The following is a 22,211-nucleotide window of genomic DNA, read 5'->3' as shown; positions in this document are numbered from 1 at the left end:
GATTTTGAGTATTTTGACATTCGACGTATAAATGGTTCATGAATGCAAATCCCAATTTTTACGATGATGAGCCGGATTTCTTTTCCACTCAATTTGGCGTCTTCGAAGAGAGTATCTGAAGAACGGTGTCCATTCGATATTCTTTGCGGTGCCCCCCTTCTCCTTCCTCTCCGTTGCGGCTTCATCCCTAAAGGCCCGCACTGGTCACTAGCCAACCCCCCCCCCCCCCCATCCCGACGTGGATGCACTCAAAATGCTTTTTCGCCTCAGTGTTAATTGAATGACCTTATCTCTCTCCTCCTCCTCCTCCTCCCGCACTCTCTTCGAGTTTGCGTCGCTGGCTGCGTTCATTCATAAATTTGTTTGGGTTCTGCGTTTCTTGCGCAACTTCATTTCAGACTCTATTCAATGGACCACTAGACAAGGTACGAATTTCAGCATTCTGATTCATGTTTCTTAACCAAATTTTCACGTAGAACACGATGCGCACAACGAAAATTACCGAAATCAACTCCTTACGAAGATATTTAATGATTCTTGATGCGTGGATTCGAACCACCCGCTCATGAAAACTCAATGCTCTACGTGATTCACATCGCGCGCTAAACATTTATCATGACAGTCTCTGCGATATAAAAATCTGGCAATCTCAATCTTGACGCTTTGGCTCAGCTATAGCAAATTGCTTATAGTTTGAACAACACATGGCGGGAATGAACATTGCTCGATTGAGAAGATTGCTGAAACCGTTGTAGTGCGCGATTTGACTCACGTAGAGCTTTGAGTTTCTTGTGAGCAGGCAGTTCGAATTCCTTGTAATCAATGTGAAATAATAACGTTAATATCTTCGTTAGGCAGGACCGAATTAAGGGGGCTGCCACATGGCCTGCACTTTTTTTAAATGTAGGTATAAAAAAAATCGGATTCAGAAAAAAAAAATTATCAATGAGAAAAGGGGACAAAATCTCTCTTTCCTGAGAGTATAGTAATTTCTAATTTTATCGTTTTTCGGTGATAAAATAGACAGCATCTTCAATTAGTCGAGTTAAGAGACGAACTAAACACGCAATTTGGCCTGGAGCTCAGCGCAGAGAGGAATGATGACGAGGACTTGAGATGAAAAGGACAAGCCCTCGGCACTGCGGTCGACATGTAACACATGTTAGCTCCTACAAGAGTGCATGAATACTTCACGCATTGCGTCACACACAGTACGGTCAACAGCGGTCGGCGTGAAACGCATAGCGCCTACAAGACTGCAGGAATACTTCACGCATTGCGCCAAACACAGTGCGATCAGCCCGGCGCAGCGGCGGAAGATAAAATTATTAAACCACATTTATGTTCGTTCTTTCAATTTTTTGGTTCATTTCTTACACACGGAGGACCTTGTTCACACAGAGATATGTTTACGGAACTTAACTTTTGCGCAAAGTTCCGTAAAATTTTGCTAGTACTGTTGACAGGGCTTTCGCAAAAAATGTATTCCAACACGAGTACGTAAACGCGTCTCATTGTGCACCCCTCCCCCTCCGGCACGTTCACTTGATGGTTTTTATTGATGTTTCAAAACGAATGAGAAGGGGGCGGCAAAAAACAAGCGGCCCATGGGCGGCAGGTAGGTAAATCCGGCCCTGTCATTAGGAGTTGGTTTCAGTAATTTTCGTTGCGCGAATCGTGTTTTGTGTGAAATTTTGAATAAGAAACATGTATCAGAATCCTTTAATTCGTAACTTGTTTAGTGGTCCATTACAGTGTAAATCTTCTAGATCTCAAGCGTGGCAAGTGGTCGATACTGACAATGAAACTTTTTTGATGACGTCAGCGACCTGATTATTGAAATGGTAAGATGAATCTGTAGACAAAGAGGCCAAAAGAGAAAATGGAGCGATCCTATTGGTGAGAATGGGTCGTCGCAATGGACAGAGGTGGTAAGTATTTTGTCTATCACTCTGTCCCTCAATTTCAATAATCAGCTCGCTGTATCGTTGTGAAAGGAATATTTTTGACTGAGTTAAACAATTCACAAAAAACTTTGATAAAATCTCTTCGTGAGTTTTCTATCATGAAAAACCAAACATGAACAGATATTTTCGAAGTCGCGAAGAAACGCATTTACTGTTCTTTAGCGTCATAGTCATGAATAACTATGTAACTATAACTACTATAATGACTATGTACTGAATGTATGTATGTCTATGTAACTATAGCGATTTGGATTATTTTCCTAAACTTCAGAAAATCTAGTTTCTTCAATGTCACTGCATATGCAAAATGATCGACATCTCCTACCTCCCCTCAACGTTCGGATAGTGGTCGACTTTTTTCAGGCAAGAAGAATGGAAGTTGCGAGTGCATTCTAGGAAAAGGGCGCCGATTGCCTCGTAAAATAAAGCTTTGGAACATTAAAATAAAAGCTTATCATAAATTAGAAGTTTGAATTTTTAAGCCCATATCACTGGTTTGAATCATCGATAACTATATGCTCGAAGGGAAGTCTTTTACACACAGCTAATTCAACCCACTTGGAATCGCGTGACTTTAAATGTCCATTACTCTAGCTTAGGATCTTAACCGGATCCTCTCAATGCTTCTTAATTTACAAATAAGGGGAAGCAAAACTTAATTCATGAAGTGAAATTACACTTGATCCTGATATTTGTCTTTTTTTGTCTCTTAACAGACCATGCGAGTAGCGGTCCAGGGGGCGATTGTTGAACCGTTTCCGAATGAACTCGCTCGATAACGCCCTATCTTCACAATGCTATAATATCGATCAAGGTCATTCGATAACGAATCAAAAATGTATAACTCCCTATCTTCACAATGCTGTATATCGATCAAGGTCATTCGATAACGATTCAACAATCGATAATCCCCTATCTTCACAATGCTATGTATCGATCAAAGTCATTCGATAGCTATTCAACAAACGAACCGCAGATCCGTTCCCTTAGTCTATTCACGACAATGTTACGATTTCAACCTCCCTACATCGTACATCGAGGACTCGTTGTGAGTAGTTCGTCCGTTTCCTCACATTGCAAATTATGCCGTGAGGAACATCGTTTGAAAATTTGAATGTTGCAACATTTCAAACCTTGAAATTCAAATTTTCTGAAGAACTAGTCGAGATTTCTCTTCGAAATTTTAAAAGAATTTTGATCGCAAGCTGTTGTGATGTGTCTGAAAATTTTAGAGGAAAATCTTCATAACTTTCCTGAAGAATAAATATTTTACTGAAAGAAATTTGACAAAATTCTTTGGTTCATACGACGTTCTTCGTCGGCGCAACAGAATTGACGTCCGAGCAAATTGTCATCGCTCAGAGCACTCAGCGGTGTTGCCTGTTTGAATGGATCGAGTTCAGGAAACAACGTACAGTTCACGTTGGAAAGTATGCGTCACGGATGATTGATTTTAAGTAAGTAAATGGTTTACCAACACTGATAAATTTCATGAATTGAGATTTCAGTGGCATTAAGTTCACTGAAATTTATAAAGCTAGAATGTTTTATCGCTTCATGCAATACATTTTCCAGCTCATTTTTCAAAATGAAAAAATTCCAATGAACAGTTAATTTCTGTGGGACTTTTTGTTACTTTTATTGGAATTTTTAATGAAACAGTAAAATCTGTCTTTAATTTTAAGAGCTCAGAGCATATTCAAGGATAAAAGAAGATACATTCTTAACAATTGATTGATTTTTGTTACTTACACCATCATCGCAAGAAATTTAAACATATTTTGAATATTGTCTTAACAGGGGCTCTAGATCGAAACAGAAGTGGATTTTTTTTTTGGAAATTGAAGCGTTCAGAGCGAAAACGGCCTAAAAAAGTTTGTTTACTTGCAGAATAATAGTTTTCTGGGTCAGACATAACTTTTATTACCTTCTTTTAAAAAAAACCAATTGGTTGATCTTTCATGAGGTTATCATCAGCAAATTTCCATCAGCTCAAGAACTTTTCAACTGCTCCAATTTGCAAAAAAAAAGAAAGAAAAGAAAAATACACTTGTATGTACCTACAACAGATTGTTAGTCTCTCTATCATAGCTTAACAACATTATGTGCACCAAAAAAAATTTCGAATTACAGGAAACTATTGGCTACAGTTCCGATCAGTTGTTACCCTTTTTCTCTAAAAGATATTCATATTTTTTCGAAAACTCTCGGAAGCTCGTGGATATACCTATCCTCTTTTCCCCAAAGCTTTTCTAAGACCGCGATTTACACAAATTCCGGATGGAAAACGGTGTAATCGATGCTTCAAGTTGGATTAGGTTAGGTCAATTTTCAGCTTCCATTAAGACACCGACCTAAATGAAAGATTCTTCATTTACAAAGTTCAAAAGTTTCAGTTCGACATTGCAACGCTGTCAGGATACGAGGCAAAGCTATTAATTAATTACATCTGTCATCAGATGATGTAAGTACCGATTCAACAGGAAGCCCACGTCAGCCGCACCATTGCAATGTGGTAGTCGAAAAGTACCCGTTCATTCCATTCAGCATTGTGAATTCTGGTTTGATCTTTCAATTTGGCAAATCGACATGATGTTTTCGTCCTGTCCATCTCAGAGCTTTATCAGAGACAATCAGCCGAACCTTTCTAGTGATGAGACGTTGAGCAAATCAAATCGAACGTAAATTACAACATGTAAAATTAAATGCGGTCGTCTTTTACGAAGGCTTCACGAGTTGTGAATGCTTTGAAGGTATAAATTCATCAAAACGAACTTTCCTTGCAGATTCTTCTCCAACCGCCCCTTATAACATGTTTCAACTGTAAAAATTTTAAAAATTCTGTAGTTTATGACCGTAAATGTAGAGATAAATGTTAGTTTCACGGCTAGAGATTATTCCTGAAACCATTGATGATGCTTATGATATGATGCCTTTTTGTACATGTGAATTATTTTCTTTGTGCACTGAAAAAAAAGATTGGTAGAATTTATCATTCCTTCACGCTGTATTTCACACAGCGTGAAGGAATGGTGATTCGCTGTATTTCACACAGCGTGAAGGAATGGTAAATTTGCTGTATTTCACACAGCGTGAAGGAATGGTAAATTCTATCAATCTTCAAGTCGATTCTGCCAGGACCTGTACCAGTATATAGTAACGTTTACCTTTCTTCTGGCAGAATTGACTCTGAATTGACGCTGTGTGAAATACAGCTTGAAGGAATGGCAAATTCTACCAATCTTTTTTTTCAGTGTGGGTTGGTCCTTTTCTGAGGAACTCGGTTCATTTCTTGTTACATAGATCCAGTTTACCGTTGGAATTTCGGAGATCCATCAATAGGTATTGCTGTGATCGACCTGGATCCTTAAATCGTGACGCAACCAAGAAGAGACTACAGGCGTAGTACACATACGTCGACAAAGGGGGCATGGAAGGAGGTGTTATCACAACTGGGGTAATAACACCAATCCGGCTTCGATCCGCGGTGATAATAAGGTGTTTTAAAAGGCGGGAAATCTTCAAATATGATTCGTAATAATGATTAGGCGTGTAATAGCACCGAACGCGGAACACGGCGAAAAGGCGAGCGCACCCGGCCCCAGCCAGGACTGCCAAATTGTGGCAATAATTAGGAGGATTTTCATGTTGAAGACGGGAAAATTTTCGAAAATCCATGCAAAATCCGGCGACACAGGCAGCAGCTCCCAGTCGCAGGATCCGCTGATCTCACGCCTTGATTTGACGCCCATCTACCTTTGATTCTGCCCACCAGACCGCGCTGCGTTCCTGCGTTGCAAGATGAAAAGTCGAAAGGCTTCGCGATGTACATCCTGGGAATTTTTAGCGAGGAGATGAATCGAGGAAGGTTATTCCCGAGGAAAAACGGCGTGAAAATAAAGACTGCAAAAGTTTCGCAAAATTTAAATTTAAAAAAAAGAAGAAGAAGAAAAAAAGTTTATGTTAAAATGAAAATTTTCATTTCATTCTTTTTATTCAATGACTCCTAATGGATTTGAGACTCTCAGTCAAGAACTTGAAGGCATAGTGCTTTTTAAAATTTCTGCCCCGATGTTTGATAAATACATGCAGGCTGGTTATTAAAATTAGTAGACAAAGTGAAGGACAAAGAATACAAAAATAAAATGAAGCGATCCTATTGGCGAAAGGGGGTGATAACGATGGGCTATGATGTTATTACGTTATGGACTGACTGACAACAGCAACCCACTGGATACCCTTTGGTTAGAGTCCATTATTTTCCCCATGCAGTCTACGGCAACCACCCGTTTCGACCAATGGGATTGCTCCATTTTCCTTTAGTCAGCCGCTCTATCTATCAATTTCAAGAATCAGCACTGCTTCGCAAAGGGCTGAGTCTTGTGTTTGCATTGACATATTATAATGCAAGAAAATAGACCTCTTTAGTACATGGCCATTTGACAAAGGAGCGGTATAGTTCCGATAGTCAACCGATTGGTAACAAGGAAAAATTCAGTGTTCTTGACTGAGGGTTTGTGGCTTATGAGTTATTCCTTCTTAACTTACGACTACGAGAAGATAACCAAATACCAGTGAACAAACTACCACTTTAAGGATGTCATGCGCAGCATACTGCCACAGAAAGGGTGAAGAAAAGCAATAAAACAAATTAAAGTATCGTTATAAAGCGACATATAACTGTAGAATCGCAGTATCATGATCCTGACGAATGAATAAAGATGAAATTGAAATTCCAGGATCAGATAACATCGGAGACTTACCGTGCGTTAACAGAAGTTGGATGTCCAACATCATCGACTGAGGGTTTCCTGTGAACATAGGAACAAAACAAAAGACATGAGGATAAAGCACGGGAATAGAAATGAGACAATTATGAGGAGGATAACAAAAAATTATGACGTTACGTAGAGAAAAAAAAATCATACAGGATCGGCCCAGGAGATCCGAAAGACAGTCCACTCTATAATCATACATCTCAAAGGAGATAAATATCACTGCACTTTTTTGTTTCGAATCAATTTCATATAGGCGGTTTTTTATTTCCCTCGATTCCGTTTCTCGCTCTGTCTCCTCAGTTTTTTCTCTCTCCGATAATTGGTCGAGGTCCCCTCGGTTGCGGGAATCCATACTGGCGCACAGGTGTCTACGAGCACATAACCACACACTACCATGTAATCATAACCAACATTGAAGGATGAACCAATTATTTTACATTTTTATGCTGCGAGATGCAGAGAGTGCCCGCGCCGTATAAATTATATCGGGAAATATTACACTTTTAGTGGTTTTCGAAGACAGTAATAACATTTCGACGCGACCGTACCGGGATAATTTGTCCGGAGTTAATCACCGCAGCGTGACTGGAAGTGGACCCGTCTCGCTCTTTCTCCATATGCTCCGACGCGTTGGACAAGGACGGGAGCTTTGATTCAATCCATTTTATTTCCTTCTCCAGCTTAAGCGATTTAGCGGGGGGTGAGAGAGAGGGTCGATTCCGACGCGCGTTGATTCGTTTCAGAAATCCGGCGTTGCAATGCAACTTGAAGCGCCGCTTGGTTGTCTTAAAGATATTTAAATCCTGTTTCAATGTCCGATATTCTTGGGATATACTGAATAAGCGTGTTGCAAACTACACTTAGGGCCAAAATAAGAGTTATACCTCATGGACAGTGCCTCAAAAATCAGGACAAACGCATTGGCAAAGTCTGCGTGATTACCTCCTTTCCTTCTCTATGTACACTAGAAAAAAAACATATTGGATCGAGAGTCCAGACTATTAAAAAATCGACAAAAAAAATACTCTTGATTCAATCGGATTTTTGCTTAAATCAAGAACTAAGCCTCTTAATTTGAGCGGATTTCCTTTTGATTTAAGCTTAAATCTGATTGAATCAAGATTATTTTTTCCTGTCAATGTTTTCAAGAGTCTGGACTCTAGATCCAATGTGTTTTTTTTTTCCAGTGTACGTAAAAGATTTGTGTTATTTGAACATCGCTTCGAAAAGCATGTGGCAATAGTGCGATAATTGGACTTCATTTGTGATTTGGAACTACAAATCCTAGCTCAGCTTAGAAATTACGTATGTGCCGTTAATTTCCCTATGCACATAAGTGTTTTTACAGATGAGCCTGATCTAATTTCAACTATATTTCGGGCTAATTTTGGTGGCAGCTAATGAAAGGGTGGAAAGAGAAGTGTAGTTGCAACAGCCAAATCAAAAGCTGAGTCAGCAAGAAATGTGATTGAATCAACCATGCAACCGCTTCTACTTCCTTCCTTCAGCTAGCCGGCGTCGAAAACAGTCAGGAATATGGTGGAAATTATAATAATTCTTTATCAGTGTAAGTTCATAACGGATATCGGTAGAGATACAACAAATTTCAGCAGAATCATTTACCTGACCCTACTCGGTCTGCTCGTCATTTCAGCGAGGATGCCGTTAAATTAAACTCGTAAATAACATATATAATCCAAACGAAGAATCAAAATCCACGACTCAAAATTCCTATCGGTATTAATGCAAGTCCCATCTACGTGACCAGTTTTCAGTTTTGCATAGCCACTCGCCTTAATTGCTCTCTTATTTATTCCCGTAAATCAATCTACAAGAGACTTCGACACGAACTAGGGCGAAAAACTCGCACACATAATCGCGATCGTGGCAAGTGCCGAAAATTTCCTCGGAAGTATATCAATGCCATGTTGCGGAAGAGAAGAGTAAGTGCATTTCCGTATGAACCACGGTTTGCTCATTCGTCCCTGGACTATCGAATCGATATCGAATGATTTTTATCGATATAAAGCATTATTAAGATAGGGATTTATCAATCAGCTTCTTTCGATAGTCGATCCGACTCTCATGTGCCTCGCGGCTCATTTCAGAATGCACATACGGCTCTTTTCCGTAACATTCGATTGCATAGTCTCTATCGAAAGGTACAGATCGATACATCCCTATCTTAGCAATGATATCAATCGAAGAAGGTTATTCGATAACGATTCAACAATCCAGGAAGGGGATGATAAGAGGGTGAGAGTGAGCGGTTGAGTGAGAGCATCCGGTGAATTACCAACGGGGGTTGTCGCCCGAGGATTTATGGGCAACCCGATCTGGATGAAACCGCGTAACAACCAACGTGAACACCGTGCAGATATGCGGTTTTTCGGCGGCGGGTCATCATCCAGGAGAGGAATCATTATTTGAATAATCTCCATTTCGACTGTTGCTCCAGGGTTGCGCCGGGCGATAAGCCGGCTCTCTAAATCATCCGCAAATATTTTTATTACTTTCATTATTAAGATATTCCGCCCGGGAGAGGTTCGTCCCGGGTGCTCGGCGACCAATAAAAACGCGGTTCGGAGTGGTTTGGCTTCGGTGGTGGGGGTTTAATCAACTCGAGGTATTTTTTTCGCGAAGGCGGATCATCAGGAATCCGACAAGGTCCCGTTTTGTGTTTTGGGTCCTGTTGCCCGGGCTGTGCACTGCGACGCTGAGGACAAAAAGGGTGTTTCAGAAATTTCGATTTTATTTCACCCCTCTCCCACCGAGTTTCTATAAGGAAGTTTTCTGCATATACACCGGAAAGACATTGCTTCTAAAGTTTAGAAGTATACTATTCATTTTAACTTTTTACATTGATGCACTGGAGAAAATTAGGATCTTACACATATTAGCGCCTACAAGACTCCATGAATACTTCACGCATTGCGTCAAACGTAATGCGGTCAGCAGCGGTTGGCGTAAAACGCAGAGCGCCTACAAGTCTGTAGGGATACTTCACGCATTGCTCCAAACACTGTGCGGTAGGCGCAGTGGCGGAAATTAAAATCATTAAGATGATTCGATGGACGCCATATTTTGTGTCAGAACGGCGTGCGATATATCGCATCAGTTGGTTCCATTTTTTCAGCTACTCGTCATTTTTCTCCAATTTTGATATCGCAATTCTGTTGTCAGGAGACTAAAGCACTTACTTACCAATTTTAACAAAGAAATTCAACGTAATAAAGGCGTGGTTTTTTCTAGATAGAAAATATCGCATTCGAGTGCAGTTTTGATATCGCAGTATCGAATGCGATGTTTTCTCTCTAAAAAAACCACGCCTTTATTACGTTGAATTTCTTTGATAAAATTGACAAGTGAGTGCTTTGCTTTAGTCTCCTAATTCTGTTGTCAGGAGACTAAAGCACTTACTTACCAATTTTAACAAAGAAATTCAACGTAATAAAGGCGTGGTTTTTTCTAGATAGAAAATATCGCATTCGAGTGCAGTTTTGATATCGCAGTATCGAATGCGATGTTTTCTCTCTAAAAAAACCACGCCTTTATTACGTGGAATTTATTTGATAAAATTGACAAGTGAGTGCTTTGCTTTAGTCTCCTAACAACAGAATTGCGATCTCAATATTGGAGAAATATGACGAGTAGTATAAAAATAGAACCAATTGATGCGATATATCGCATGCCGTTCTGACACAAAATATGGCGTCCATCGAATCACCTTAACTGTATATTTGTGTGATTATTTACATCGGTTGTACATCAATATTTACACACACGATATTCATCTCAACAATGACGCAACAAAGAGTCTTCAAAGGACAAAAACCTCGCGAAATCGAGTCGCCGCGGCTGCTTGGAGGATGACTCTCATAGTCATAACCGAAACGAGGTTTGATGAATGATCCCCGTTTAAAAAGATATTACAGGGTCTCGTCTTTCCCCCGAACAATAAAATCGCGTGAATGCGGTGTTTTGACTCCCGATCGCCGCGGGATCATCCGTGTTTATCTGTTTCCGATGAGCAGATTAAACGGAAAACAATGATCAATATTTACCGTTATCCCGCGGGCCCACAAAGAACGACTCGGGGGCCTTTTACACCTGAGCGAGCTCATTGTCGGCCGCTCTCCAAGGTGTCGACATGGCTCCCAGGTGGGGCTCCCCGGCATTGGAGAGGGGGAGGGGACCGTGTGTCGATGCACAGTTAGCAAAAATTGGACTCGTCATAGACAAACTTCGGGAGCCCTCACTGGGGAAAAAAAACCATTGGATTTAGAGTCCAACTCTTGAAAGCATTGACAAGAAAAAGGACTCTTGATTCATTCAGATTTAAGCTTAAATCAAAAGGAAATCCGCTCAAATTAAGAGGCTGGATTCTTGATTTAAGCTTAAATCTGATTGAATCAGGAGTATTTTTTCTTGTCGATGTTTTAAAGAGTCTGGACTTTAGATCCAATGTGGTTTTTTTCCAGTGCTTCACTGGAAAAAAAACTCCGGCCGTGGGAGCCGTACTTTACGCGCTACATAGACATAAAATCCACGTTCCGGGCTCAGATGCCAAAAGTTTCGGGCGTAGCACCGGGAGCAATCGAAGCTACGGCTCCAACACCCAGAACTTTCGGCCTCTGAGCCCGGAACGGACGGTATGTCAGAGGTCGTGACTTGAGAGTGGTTAGTGCATTAGACTACCGCCGATGTGATCAAGGTTCGATCCTGGAGACTACCAATCGTTAGACGCCGACCATAAGTAGGTTGTTGACAAGGGTCATTTTTGGGCTCATACCCTGATTTCCTTTGACTCGACAATTTTTTACTCATTTCACGAAATTCATCATGATTTGGTGATTACCGGTCTCTTTCCAGCTCTCTTACTGACCTAAACATGAGTCTGAGGGCCGATTATTGCAGAAGACGAAAACGGCCGCAAACTTGCTGTTTTCACATTTTTTGTCAAAATCAAACCCCAGATCCATGTTTAGTTTAGGCCAGAATTAGACCCAAAACAGATCGAAATTGACCAAATCATGATACATTCTGTAAAATGAGTGAAAAATCGTACACTGGAAAAAAAAACACATTGGATCTAGAGTCCAGACTCTTATAAACATCGACAAGAAAAAATACTCTTGATTCAATCAGATTTAAGCTTAAATCAAGAACCAAGCCTCTTAATTTGAACGGATTTCCTTTTGATTTAAGCTTAAATCTGATTGAATCAAGAGTCTTTTTTCTTGTCAATGTTTTCAAGAGTCTGGACTCTAGATCCAATGTGGTTTTTTTTTCCAGTGTAAAGCTAAGTGATACAAGGGTGGGCCTAAAAACCAGGGACGGACTGGCCGGGGTGGCGATGGGGCGATCGCCCCACTTTCATGGGCCAAAAGGGGCCCCGGAGGGGCCCCTTTTGGCCGATTTGAAGGGCCGTATTTCGCCGTTTCGATGAAGCGCCCGAGGGCTTTTTCGGTTCGTCCTCGAGAAAGGGCCCCGAGACTCCTGAGAGGACAGGACACTTTATTGCCGATTCGGAGAGCGCCCTGAAGGAGCTTTTTTATGCCGTATCTAAGGGCGTTGCATTTTGAGAGCCCTTTTTTCTGATTCGAATACGTCCAAAGGGGTCCTTTTTTGTCATTTCAGAAGAGCCCTGAAGGACTCATTTATTGCCGATTCGAAGAAGATTCGATGGAGCCTTTTTTTGCCGCTTCTAAGGACCTTAAAAGAGCCCCTTTATCTGATTCGAAGGAGTCCTTTTTTGCCGTTTCCAAGGGACCATTTATTGCCGATTTGAAGAGGCCTTGATGCGGTTTTATACCGCCTCTAAGGACCTTCAAGGCACCGGGCTCTTTATCGCCGATTCGACAAAAGGGTCCTTTTTGCCGGGGGCCCTTTGGTACTGATTCAGAGAGGCCTCGAGGGCGCATTTCTATGCAATTTTGAACTTTGGAGGCCCCTAGTAGGGAACCTTTCCTACCTTCCTCAAGGGATTTCGTAGGGGCCTTTCGGCGATTTTTCCCCCCTTTAGCGAAATCCATAATGGGGGCTGTCCATATAATACGTAACGCAGTTTTTCCGATTTTTTTACCCCCATCCCCCCTCCGTAACGCATCGTAACGCAAGCTCGAACCGTCCCCCCCCCCTCAAAAAAAATAAATAAATACGTAACACAAGCCTCGCCCCTCCCCCCTATTTTGGTCAGTTTTTTAAATTAACAAGGAAAAAAAAGGTCTTACGGCAAAAAAGAGTTACGTAACGTTGGGCTTGACCCCCCCTCCTCCCCCCTTAAACGGCACTGATTTTTCTATGAGCAGAGCGAAGAAAGGATCCAATAAAACGTTCAAAAAAAATTAAGACAGTTGTCAATTTTGGCGGCTAAAAAGTACATTTAAAAAAAACAAAGGAACAAAAAAATCCGAACTGTGTTTTTCAGAATGTGTTCTTTTTAGAATGTCACTATTACTATTCTACTTGATTCTATGTATCTTCTGTATACTAATTTAGCTTTGGCACAATTTTTCGTTGGAAGAGGAAAATAAAAGTTGAATTCTAAGTATACAACGGATTCTCATTTTTTCATCCAGTTTAAGAAAATATACTAAGTTTTGCATTTCTGGTCTCTTTTTGGATAATGTTTCAAAAATAATATTAAAGAATAGGGTCTAAAATAGCGTAAAATTCATTCTAAAAGGGCCTAATTTTCAAAATTTTCCGGGGGAGGGCCCCCGGACCCCCCTTCTACTGGGGGGCCCCCCAGACCCCCCTAGGGGCCCGCCCCATACTTAATTTAGGGCCAGTCCGCCCCTGCTAAAAACGGCCCTTATCGATACCTCTCCTTCAACGCTTTAGTGTGCCGTACGAACATGTATGTGTTACGTTCTAATTTTTCCTATGCTCCTCACATATATTTTCTCTTCAAGACGGCCTCTTTTGAGGCGGTGAGTTCTTTATATCGTCAACTGTGCGCCGAAGACTCTTGTGACCGGTAGCCTAGGTCGCCGAGGTGTGATCTTCGGCGGCCGACGGTATTTATTTTTTACGAACCAATTATTTACTTTTCATTACCTCCGCGTGTTTCACACAATGATTTTTATTTTCACCACTCGCGAAGTATGGTCGTTGGCCCGTTTTGTCTCCAGCACCCTCGCCCCAGCTCTTCTTCCGTGTTCCGGTCTGTCGATCGGGGATTTTAAACCATGGAGTCTGCATTTCGTCCCCACTTTGACGTGAGGGCGTATCTCAATTTTCACGTGAGCCCCAAACTCCGTATAACTCTATGATTTCTGGGGCTCTCATGAAAAAAGAGGTACGCCATTACGCCAGAGTAGCAACTATTTCAAACTCGTAGGGTAGTTTATGAGTAGATCTGATTCGCAAGAAAAATGGAAATGGTCCTTGAAGTTTTGTTCAGGACGCGAGTCCCTGCCAAGGAGAAAAGACATCGTTTATACGAAGCGAATGGTCCATTATCGTCCCTATAAGTTGTTTTTTTTTGTCTGAAGGACACACGATAATTGTGTACTTTTAAGCTTCGCTATACACACTTTCATGTGAGTGTGACATGTGACATTCAGTAATCCTTCAATTCATCGGTTATGCAATTTGTGTTGCACAGAAGGCGAAACTGTTGCATCCCGCGCTTTCAGCTCTCAAAATACAGGACTTAGAGGGATGAATTATCCCTTGAAGTTTTCGTCCGGACGCGAGTCTCTGTCACGGAGAAAATACATCGTTTATACAAACCGAATAGTTCGTTATTATCCCTATACGTTGTTCTTTTCTGAGGGACACACGATAATTGTGTACTTTTAAGCTTTCTGCATACACTTTGTTGCGAATGGGACCTTCGGTGATCCTTCAATTCATCGGTTATGCGATTTGGGCTGCATAGAAGGCGAAACTATTGTATCCGGCGCCTTCCGCTCTCAAAATATAACCTTTAAAAAGGATGTTCGAATCATGCTCGCTACGATGACGTTTATATTGTGATGCAGTTTCTTTTTTATCTTTTTGGACATGAAAGCTCCTTAATATATCAAAAATTGAAAAATATATAAATACATAAACTTCCGAATGCTTATACGTTTGTCCCCGGCATAACAGAACAGCTCTGTTCAAAGAGCATACGTTTTGAAAGTGCGCGAAAAAGCGGCTTGAATATCAAAGCACGCATCACGCAGGTACGTCTCGTTACAAAACGCTCTGTTGCCGTATCGTACAAAAGAGCGTATGTAATTAAAAACAACTGCATTTGTTTTTAAAATGCATTCCGAGTTTCCACTGACGTCATCGACGTGGCACCGGGGGCAGAAACGAATAAATAGCTTGCCCCTTCGGAATTGAGTACTTTCTAAAACGAGCGGTTTCCGATAAAACGCGCGCGGTTAACATGACCAGTTTCCAATTGATGAATGAGCTCGGTTGGCGAAATCAAATCCTAAACTATATCATTACAATAATTTAATTATTCTGGAATTAAAAGCGCCGCGGAAGATGCGGGCAAAGGATTCCGGAGCGCAAAGTTTAACCGGGGACCGGTTGCACATGCACATGCACATGCGAGTCACCGAGCATTTGCAATACTGGGTGCAGCATGGATGCCAAATCGTGTCTGAATCTTTTAAAAAGTCGACAGATTGAATGATGCGTGGGAGATCAAAAGAGCATAGAGTCTATTTTCCTGACTTGCAGAGAACCTCACAAATCTGAAGCTTTTTTTACACTGGAAAAAAACACATTGGATCTAGAGTCCAGACTCTTAAAAGCATCGACAAGAAAAAGTACTCTTGATTCAATCAGAATCTAGCTTAAATCAAGAACCAAGCATCTTAATCTAAGCGGATTTCCTTTTGGTTCAAGCAAAAATCCGATTGAATCAAGAGTATTTTTTCTTCTCAACGTTTTCAAGAGTCTGGACTCTAGATCCAGTGTGTTTTTTTCCCAGTGTATTATAAACTCTTTTGAGCTAAACACCAGAGTGATTACACCGGAAAATTTCAAAGTTGAAAGTTAGTATTATGAAGCAGATATCCTAAAAGCAGAAATTGATATATGTTTTGTTGATCATAACCTTTTTTTCCACTATTATTTGTCCCTTTAGAATTCATGCTGTGTTGAAACTGACGCTGAGGAGTTGCTTTGTGAGGACACAATTAATGTGATGAAAAGAGGCAAATTATGACATTCTGAACAAAGAGCTTTGAGTACATTCCGTTTTATTTTTTTTTTGGTACTAGTCCATGATTTGAAAATTTTTCCAAATATTGTGGTGCGTTCCTCCGGGACCCCCAAAATCTGATATTTGCCAATTTCTTTTTATTCCTTAAAACAGATTAAAACTCACTATCTGGTGATGTGATTTTTTCATCTTTGCTAAAGCCCTGCCCTTGTAATTCTGTATGCTTTCAACGCTCTGAGAAAACCTCCACTACACACAAAAGGGTGTCACGTTCAGTATTTTTCTGAAAAACTATTACTTTTGACGTATTTTTGAAGTAGGTATGTCAGTGCGTTGCACGAATTCTGCCGTGCGAAGGAATAACGCCGTATGAACATTCGATTGTTGCCAAATTTTATCTTAGAAAATATTTACTATCGGGAAAAAGGATGAATATTTTTTCTTGAAAGTATGAAACTTCTTGTATCAAATTACATACAAAATTCGTTGTAAAAGTAGAAGAAAAATATTTACAAATGTCGTCGTAAATTCGTTATTTGTCAAAGAAAATTTGGCAACGTCTTAAGGCTCATACGGCGTTCTTCCATCGCACGGTAAGCCTTGTCGTCGAAACAGATTTCCATAGAAGCCCCCGGTGCGGTGTGTACTTATGACCCGAATGAGAGCATCGCGTATAAGTAAGCACATAAATTTATGGCGGACCACTCTACATTTTGATTTTTATTGATAAAATCTCACCCGATGATCCAGCCGCGGTCTTTAAAGTCTAATATCAATAATTTATGAGTTTGAGGAGCTCCTTGCATGACCCACAGAGCAGGCCGCCGCGGTCTCTTCCGTGTACGGCTTTTGACTATCAATCAGGGACAACTGCACGGAGACCGAGGTGTATGAGGGTAACTTATTCCACCGAAGGGTTAACGGAGGGATAAAGGGGTCAACCCTTTGAATATTTCCCAGATCAGGCCTCGAGGGGTGCAACGTGCCCGATAGATAATAGCTATGTAGTAATTTTTGCTTCATAAAAGTTTGGAAAAATGATGACAACTGAGAGAAACAGATGCATCATTGCTGTAAGCTCATTCACTGACGAAAAAATGTCTTGAAATTGGAGTTAATTTCTACTCGAATAAAAAACCAAATTGCTTGAATGTTTCAGCTATCTACCGGACGTAAGCTTTTTTCCTTTTGATTTAAGCATCTCCTCTACTGAATTCAAGAAAAATCTTGGTCTGATTTTTACGACTTCTCGAGGCTGGGAGCAACGAAAATCAAGAGACTGCGCTATACTGCTGATGGGTCCTATTAGACCCAAATCGCGTCTCTGTCGAAAAACATCCTCTTAAGAATAAAATATTTCCGCTAAAATCAAGTCAGTTCTTTCCAGTGATGTTGTATGACTCGCAAATATTCTTTTTTTTTCTCATAATAGACAGAACTGATTTAAATCTACTCTGAACTAATAAAACTAAGTTTTTCACGGGGCAACATAGGCCCCGAAGTAAAAGTCTCTCCATATTTCACCCCGAAACTTTTGAAGGTTCAATATGGCGAGGATAGGACTTTAGCGATCAAAATTATCCGATCAGGACCCGAAAGGAACCAGCGATAAACCTGCTGGAGTAATCCTCGTACAAAAATGAGGGAGAATCATTTCTACCAAATCTCTGATATAATTGAACCCAGAACGCAACAAACTTTAAAAAAATCGCAGAGAAAGTTAAATGAGCGAGAAATCGGTAACACATCGAGAACTATTTAACAGGGAAGAGAGGAACACCGACATGGATGTTTCAATCAGCCCCAGAGCAAAGGATCGCGTAACACGGTTAGCCCAGTCGGTAGCTGAGCGATTAATTGGTGGTGTTCGACGTGAAAAAGAATGATGGGCCGAGAAATGGTAATATAATAATTACCAGATACCTCATCGGCCAACGCGGAGTGGAGCAGGGAGGCTCCTGAACAGCTCCGGAATATGTCCCCAACGGCAAATTCGGCTCCGGTAAACATGCGCCAGCGAGGTTGTCGAATGGTCAAGCGCCCTGAGATGACCGCACATCTTTAATTCATAGCGTGTGCAACCTTTGTCTTATGCAGCAGCGGGCTGATTATTGAAATTGATGGACAAAGCAATAGACAAAGAAGAGAAAGAGCGATGTAGCTATTCTTTTAGTTGAAACGTCTGGAAGTACTAAGCATGAGGGAGGAATACGATGACACACCGTGCGTGTCTCGCTCCGGCAATCGTTCTGCACCGCCCCTGTGGAAGTGTGGAGTGATAATTGAAATTAATAAATAAAGCGATAGACAAAGAGAAAATGGAAAGAACCTATTGGTGAAAGCGAATTTTTGCACTGGACAAAGGAGGTAAGTAAATAGACTTAACGGAAACTTCCAAGGAACCCTGATTTTTCGTGATCTTCGGCAGATCGTTCCCTGACGAGAAACTGAAGTTTTTTCCCTCTTTCCTGGGATTCTCTTGGGAAAATCTGTACATATGGACTACATTTAGCAATTTGGAACTATAAATTCTAGCCCGGTTTAAAAACAACGTATGTGCCATTAAATCCCCTACGCACATAAGTGTTTTCCCATAAGAGGCAGAATTTATAGTTCCAAATTGCAAAGTGCAGTCCATATGATTTTCCGAGGTGCCAGGTATGGATATCGATTATTTTCATATTTCAGCCGATTCCTTAGCGCACATTCGAGTTTTTAATTCCAAAGCGTTCTTGGGGTTTATAATATCTGGTCAATGAAAGCTTCTCTATTATTTTGATGATTAGAGGATTCACATATGTCATTCAAGCGAGGTATATGAAGAGATCCCCTATTCCCGAAGCAGAATCTTTAATTTTTTCCCGATTTTCCCAGAAAGTTTTAATCCCTGATGAATCCCAGTTTTCCTCCGTCCCCTGACATTAACACTACCGGTTGCCAGCTGAAGCCACCTCCTTGAGAACCCCTGCTGAACCCGGCGGCGGGTGGCTTGTAGCGGACGGCCGGGGGGCCGGGGGAGGGGGTGAGGAGCAAGGGTTAGTAAAACGCTGGTGAAACATGGTGATAGTGTAACAAATGCAGGGAGTCGGACACCGGCCCGGCGTACGTGCGCCGAGTGAGAATTCTCCCCCTCGCGGCGGGGTGGGGGTGCGGGGGGATCCGGCGGGGGGCGGGGGGCCGAGCCGTGCATGGACGTGATTCGCCGAGCTCACGTAGCGCGGGCACGGTGCACGGGCCCGGGGAATCCGGGGATCGGGGAAGTGAATTAAGATTTCTACGGCCGCCGATAGCGCACTACGGACCGGGGCACTCCGGCCGCGCTACGGGCTACGGGACTCCGGGTCGGGTCGTGGAGCCGCCGAGTCTACCGCGGCCGAGGCGTTGCCACCGTCGGACCCCTCCGTGGGCATGGGCTCACGTAGACGAACGGTATCGCTGTCCTAGTCCTAAGGAAAATCGCCTTGGGAACATTCGAATGATACTTGATGGGTCAGTTCTGCCGTGCTATGGAAAAACGTCATATGGACCGCGTTTAGCAGGAAAGAACCAACTCACACCTATTATTGCCAAATTCAGCAAGCCAGTTTAATATTTTACAAGAAAACGTTTATTATGATTCCTTTGAACATTGTGAAGAAAATTAACTGAAATTTGCACCAAAACGCTCACAACCATTATCATGTACAGAATTAAATTGCCCACTTAAATTTGGTGATAGCTGATGTGGCTTGGTCCCTTCCTGCTTAATAACGCGGTCCACATGAGCTATCAGGCGTTGGCCAATTTCTATCGACAGATCACAAATTTTCAAGAAAATTTGTGAATATTTCCCTTCCGATTTTTCAGAGGATTTCGTTCGCAATTTGATTTAAAAAGTCTGCACATCGCAGGGATAAATATTTCTATCTTCCTTCAAAATAAATAATTTCTGAGAGGAAATTTATCAACCATCGAATTACAGCTTATGCTTATACAGCATTTTCACTTAGCACGACAGAGTTGCGCTGGACACAGAATCGTGTTTTGATGGTTCAAGCCAGTGCCGTGGCGTGTTTTGCGATTTATCGATGGATCTGCCATTTAAACTAATTGGAAAGGATCGATAAGCAGGGTGAACGCAATTTTTCGGGTTTTACCGACTGTATAGACACCCTATTCAAATCATTTCCTTGCGATTTTTGGATACTGCAAATCGGATTGAGGACACAGGACATGCATGAAAAACAGATCTGAATTTGAAGTCATCAGGATTCAAGGACATCAAAAGACTTTAAAAGGCTGCACGAACCCTGATTTGGACCAAATTTCCCAAGAGATGTTACTATCATAAATGCGGGAGTAATGCGACTCGCAAACTGGTCTTCATTAACCTCCTTTGGAAAGTATGACTGTCACCGGAGCTGAGTTATGTATTTTGCTTTCTCTTCAGGTGTTGACAGAATTATCGCGCTGAAGTATCATTATTGCGCTAGAAACTCACATTCGACGATCGATCATCACTTCATCACCGTTATAATGATCCAAAGAACGGATATGAGTGATGGGATCATAAACACATTGATGGAAAATGTCGTTCAGCGAAAAGGGAGGCATTTGATGGAGCAAACAAGAAGTGTGATTATTTATCGGCGGAAAAGGGGCACATTTTAAATTGAGGGGCCTGGAGGACAAGGCACATATGTGCAGTTTTTGCTATTCTGAGGAATATGTGTTGGAGTTTCGAAATCACATGGATCCTTACGGCGGAAAGAAAGTTTAAACTGACTCTTTGATGCTTAAAAATTGGAATTCGGGAGCGAATTTTTCACAGAATACGCATTAAGACTAGTTTTACTTGAAATCATTAATATCTCAATTTTTTCCAAAAATTTCACGTATGTGTCTTATCCTCCAAGCCTTTCAATTCATCTGTTGGGCCATGTTGTCTTGAATTCTTAATTTTCCCCATTCCCTTGCAATCCTCTGATTTTTCCTGATTATCAGGAAAAAATTACCTGCTGAAAACTCAGGATTTCCACATGTTTTCCTCTAGATTTTCTTGGGAATAAACGAGATTTCACTCCAATGTCTGTGGGAAAAAATAAACCGATACATCTTTTGTCTAATTTGAGCGGAGAAAGATGAATTTCTCGGTTTACAGCATCAATTATTTCCTGATTTCCCCAAATATGCTTCATTCTCTGGTGAATCCAGAGTTTTCCACATCCTAGACACCATGTGTTAGACTCTGTCCGAATTTAATTACGAGAAACGGTGGGAATCCGGACGGGACGCGAGTGTTTCCTGGTCAAATTTTCAGTCTCCTTTCCTCCTTCCGGTTTGATTTATGGCGCTCGGTTATGAGATTTTCCCGGGGAAAACAACGGAACACGTCGTCACTGCGACTCAAACATATGGACTCATAACTCACGGCGCCAGGATGCTGCGATGCCGCTGCGGCCAAATCTAGAAAAACCCCCGCTTTTCCGCTTCCCGCAACACTTGCCGTCCCGACAACTACCGAACATGATTTGTTGCCTACTCGCGAGTCGTAAGGCGTCATCGGGAGAATCCCACGCTGAATTTTCGACTTCGACTTTCAGATAGTTCCGCACAACCTTCTCTCGCCTCTTTCACCCACCCCTGCGACGTTATGTCGCATTGCATGCCGATGATGAAGAATTTGACTAGGATATTGAGCTTTTTTACGTATTTTTTTCACGATGGCGCATGTAATGGCACTACAATCGTTTCTTGGCGAAGAAGGATTTGACTGAGATCTCGATATTTTTTTTTACAATTTTTTTTTACCATGACGCATGTAATGGTGCTACAGAAATTCGTTAGAATCATTTTTTAGGGGAAAATGAAGAATTTGATTGAGATCTCGAGATTTTATTTTATTACGTATTTTTTTCATCGTGGCGTATGTTAGGGTACGAAAATCGTTTGTTGACAAATGGAGGTTTTGCAGGTTTGCAGAAATTTGATGAATTGCATATTAAATTGGAATCTACCAACTGAACTGAGCACAAGAATATCCTCGGTTTCTAACCTGGTTCTAACATGGTTTCCAACAAGAAATGGTCCCTTGATCTATTCTAAAGCTGTTTTCACGATCAAAATGGCACACCGATGAGACTGCTAAGCGTTGTCAATCAAAATTTAGATCCGTCCCTCCTTATACAGTATATACTGTACATTTGCCTCTTGATATTTTGTTGGCGATTAATGTCTTTAAAAAAGAGGCGCCCTTAATTTTGGACGGACAAAACTCAGCAATCGCGTCAATGTCCCATTTTGATCATAAAA

The 22,211-nt window shown here is 41.4% G+C and overlaps 1 protein-coding gene across 1 annotated transcript in view; it reads right to left on the bottom strand.

Annotated features, from left to right (window-relative positions):
• Positions 1 to 22,211, bottom strand: part of trh (PAS domain-containing protein trachealess) — a 272,726-nt gene that overhangs the window by 169,225 nt on the left and 81,290 nt on the right. Inside the window, 1 exon segment of the mRNA XM_019044254.2 lies at positions 6,731 to 6,778. Within this exon segment, the coding sequence (XP_018899799.2) occupies positions 6,731 to 6,778 (48 nt within the window).

The sequence above is a fragment of the Bemisia tabaci genome, chromosome 5 (assembly GCF_918797505.1).
Source record: "Bemisia tabaci chromosome 5, PGI_BMITA_v3".
Lineage (NCBI taxonomy): Eukaryota > Metazoa > Arthropoda > Insecta > Hemiptera > Aleyrodidae > Bemisia > Bemisia tabaci.
This window is presented reverse-complemented; position numbering and strand designations above follow the sequence as displayed.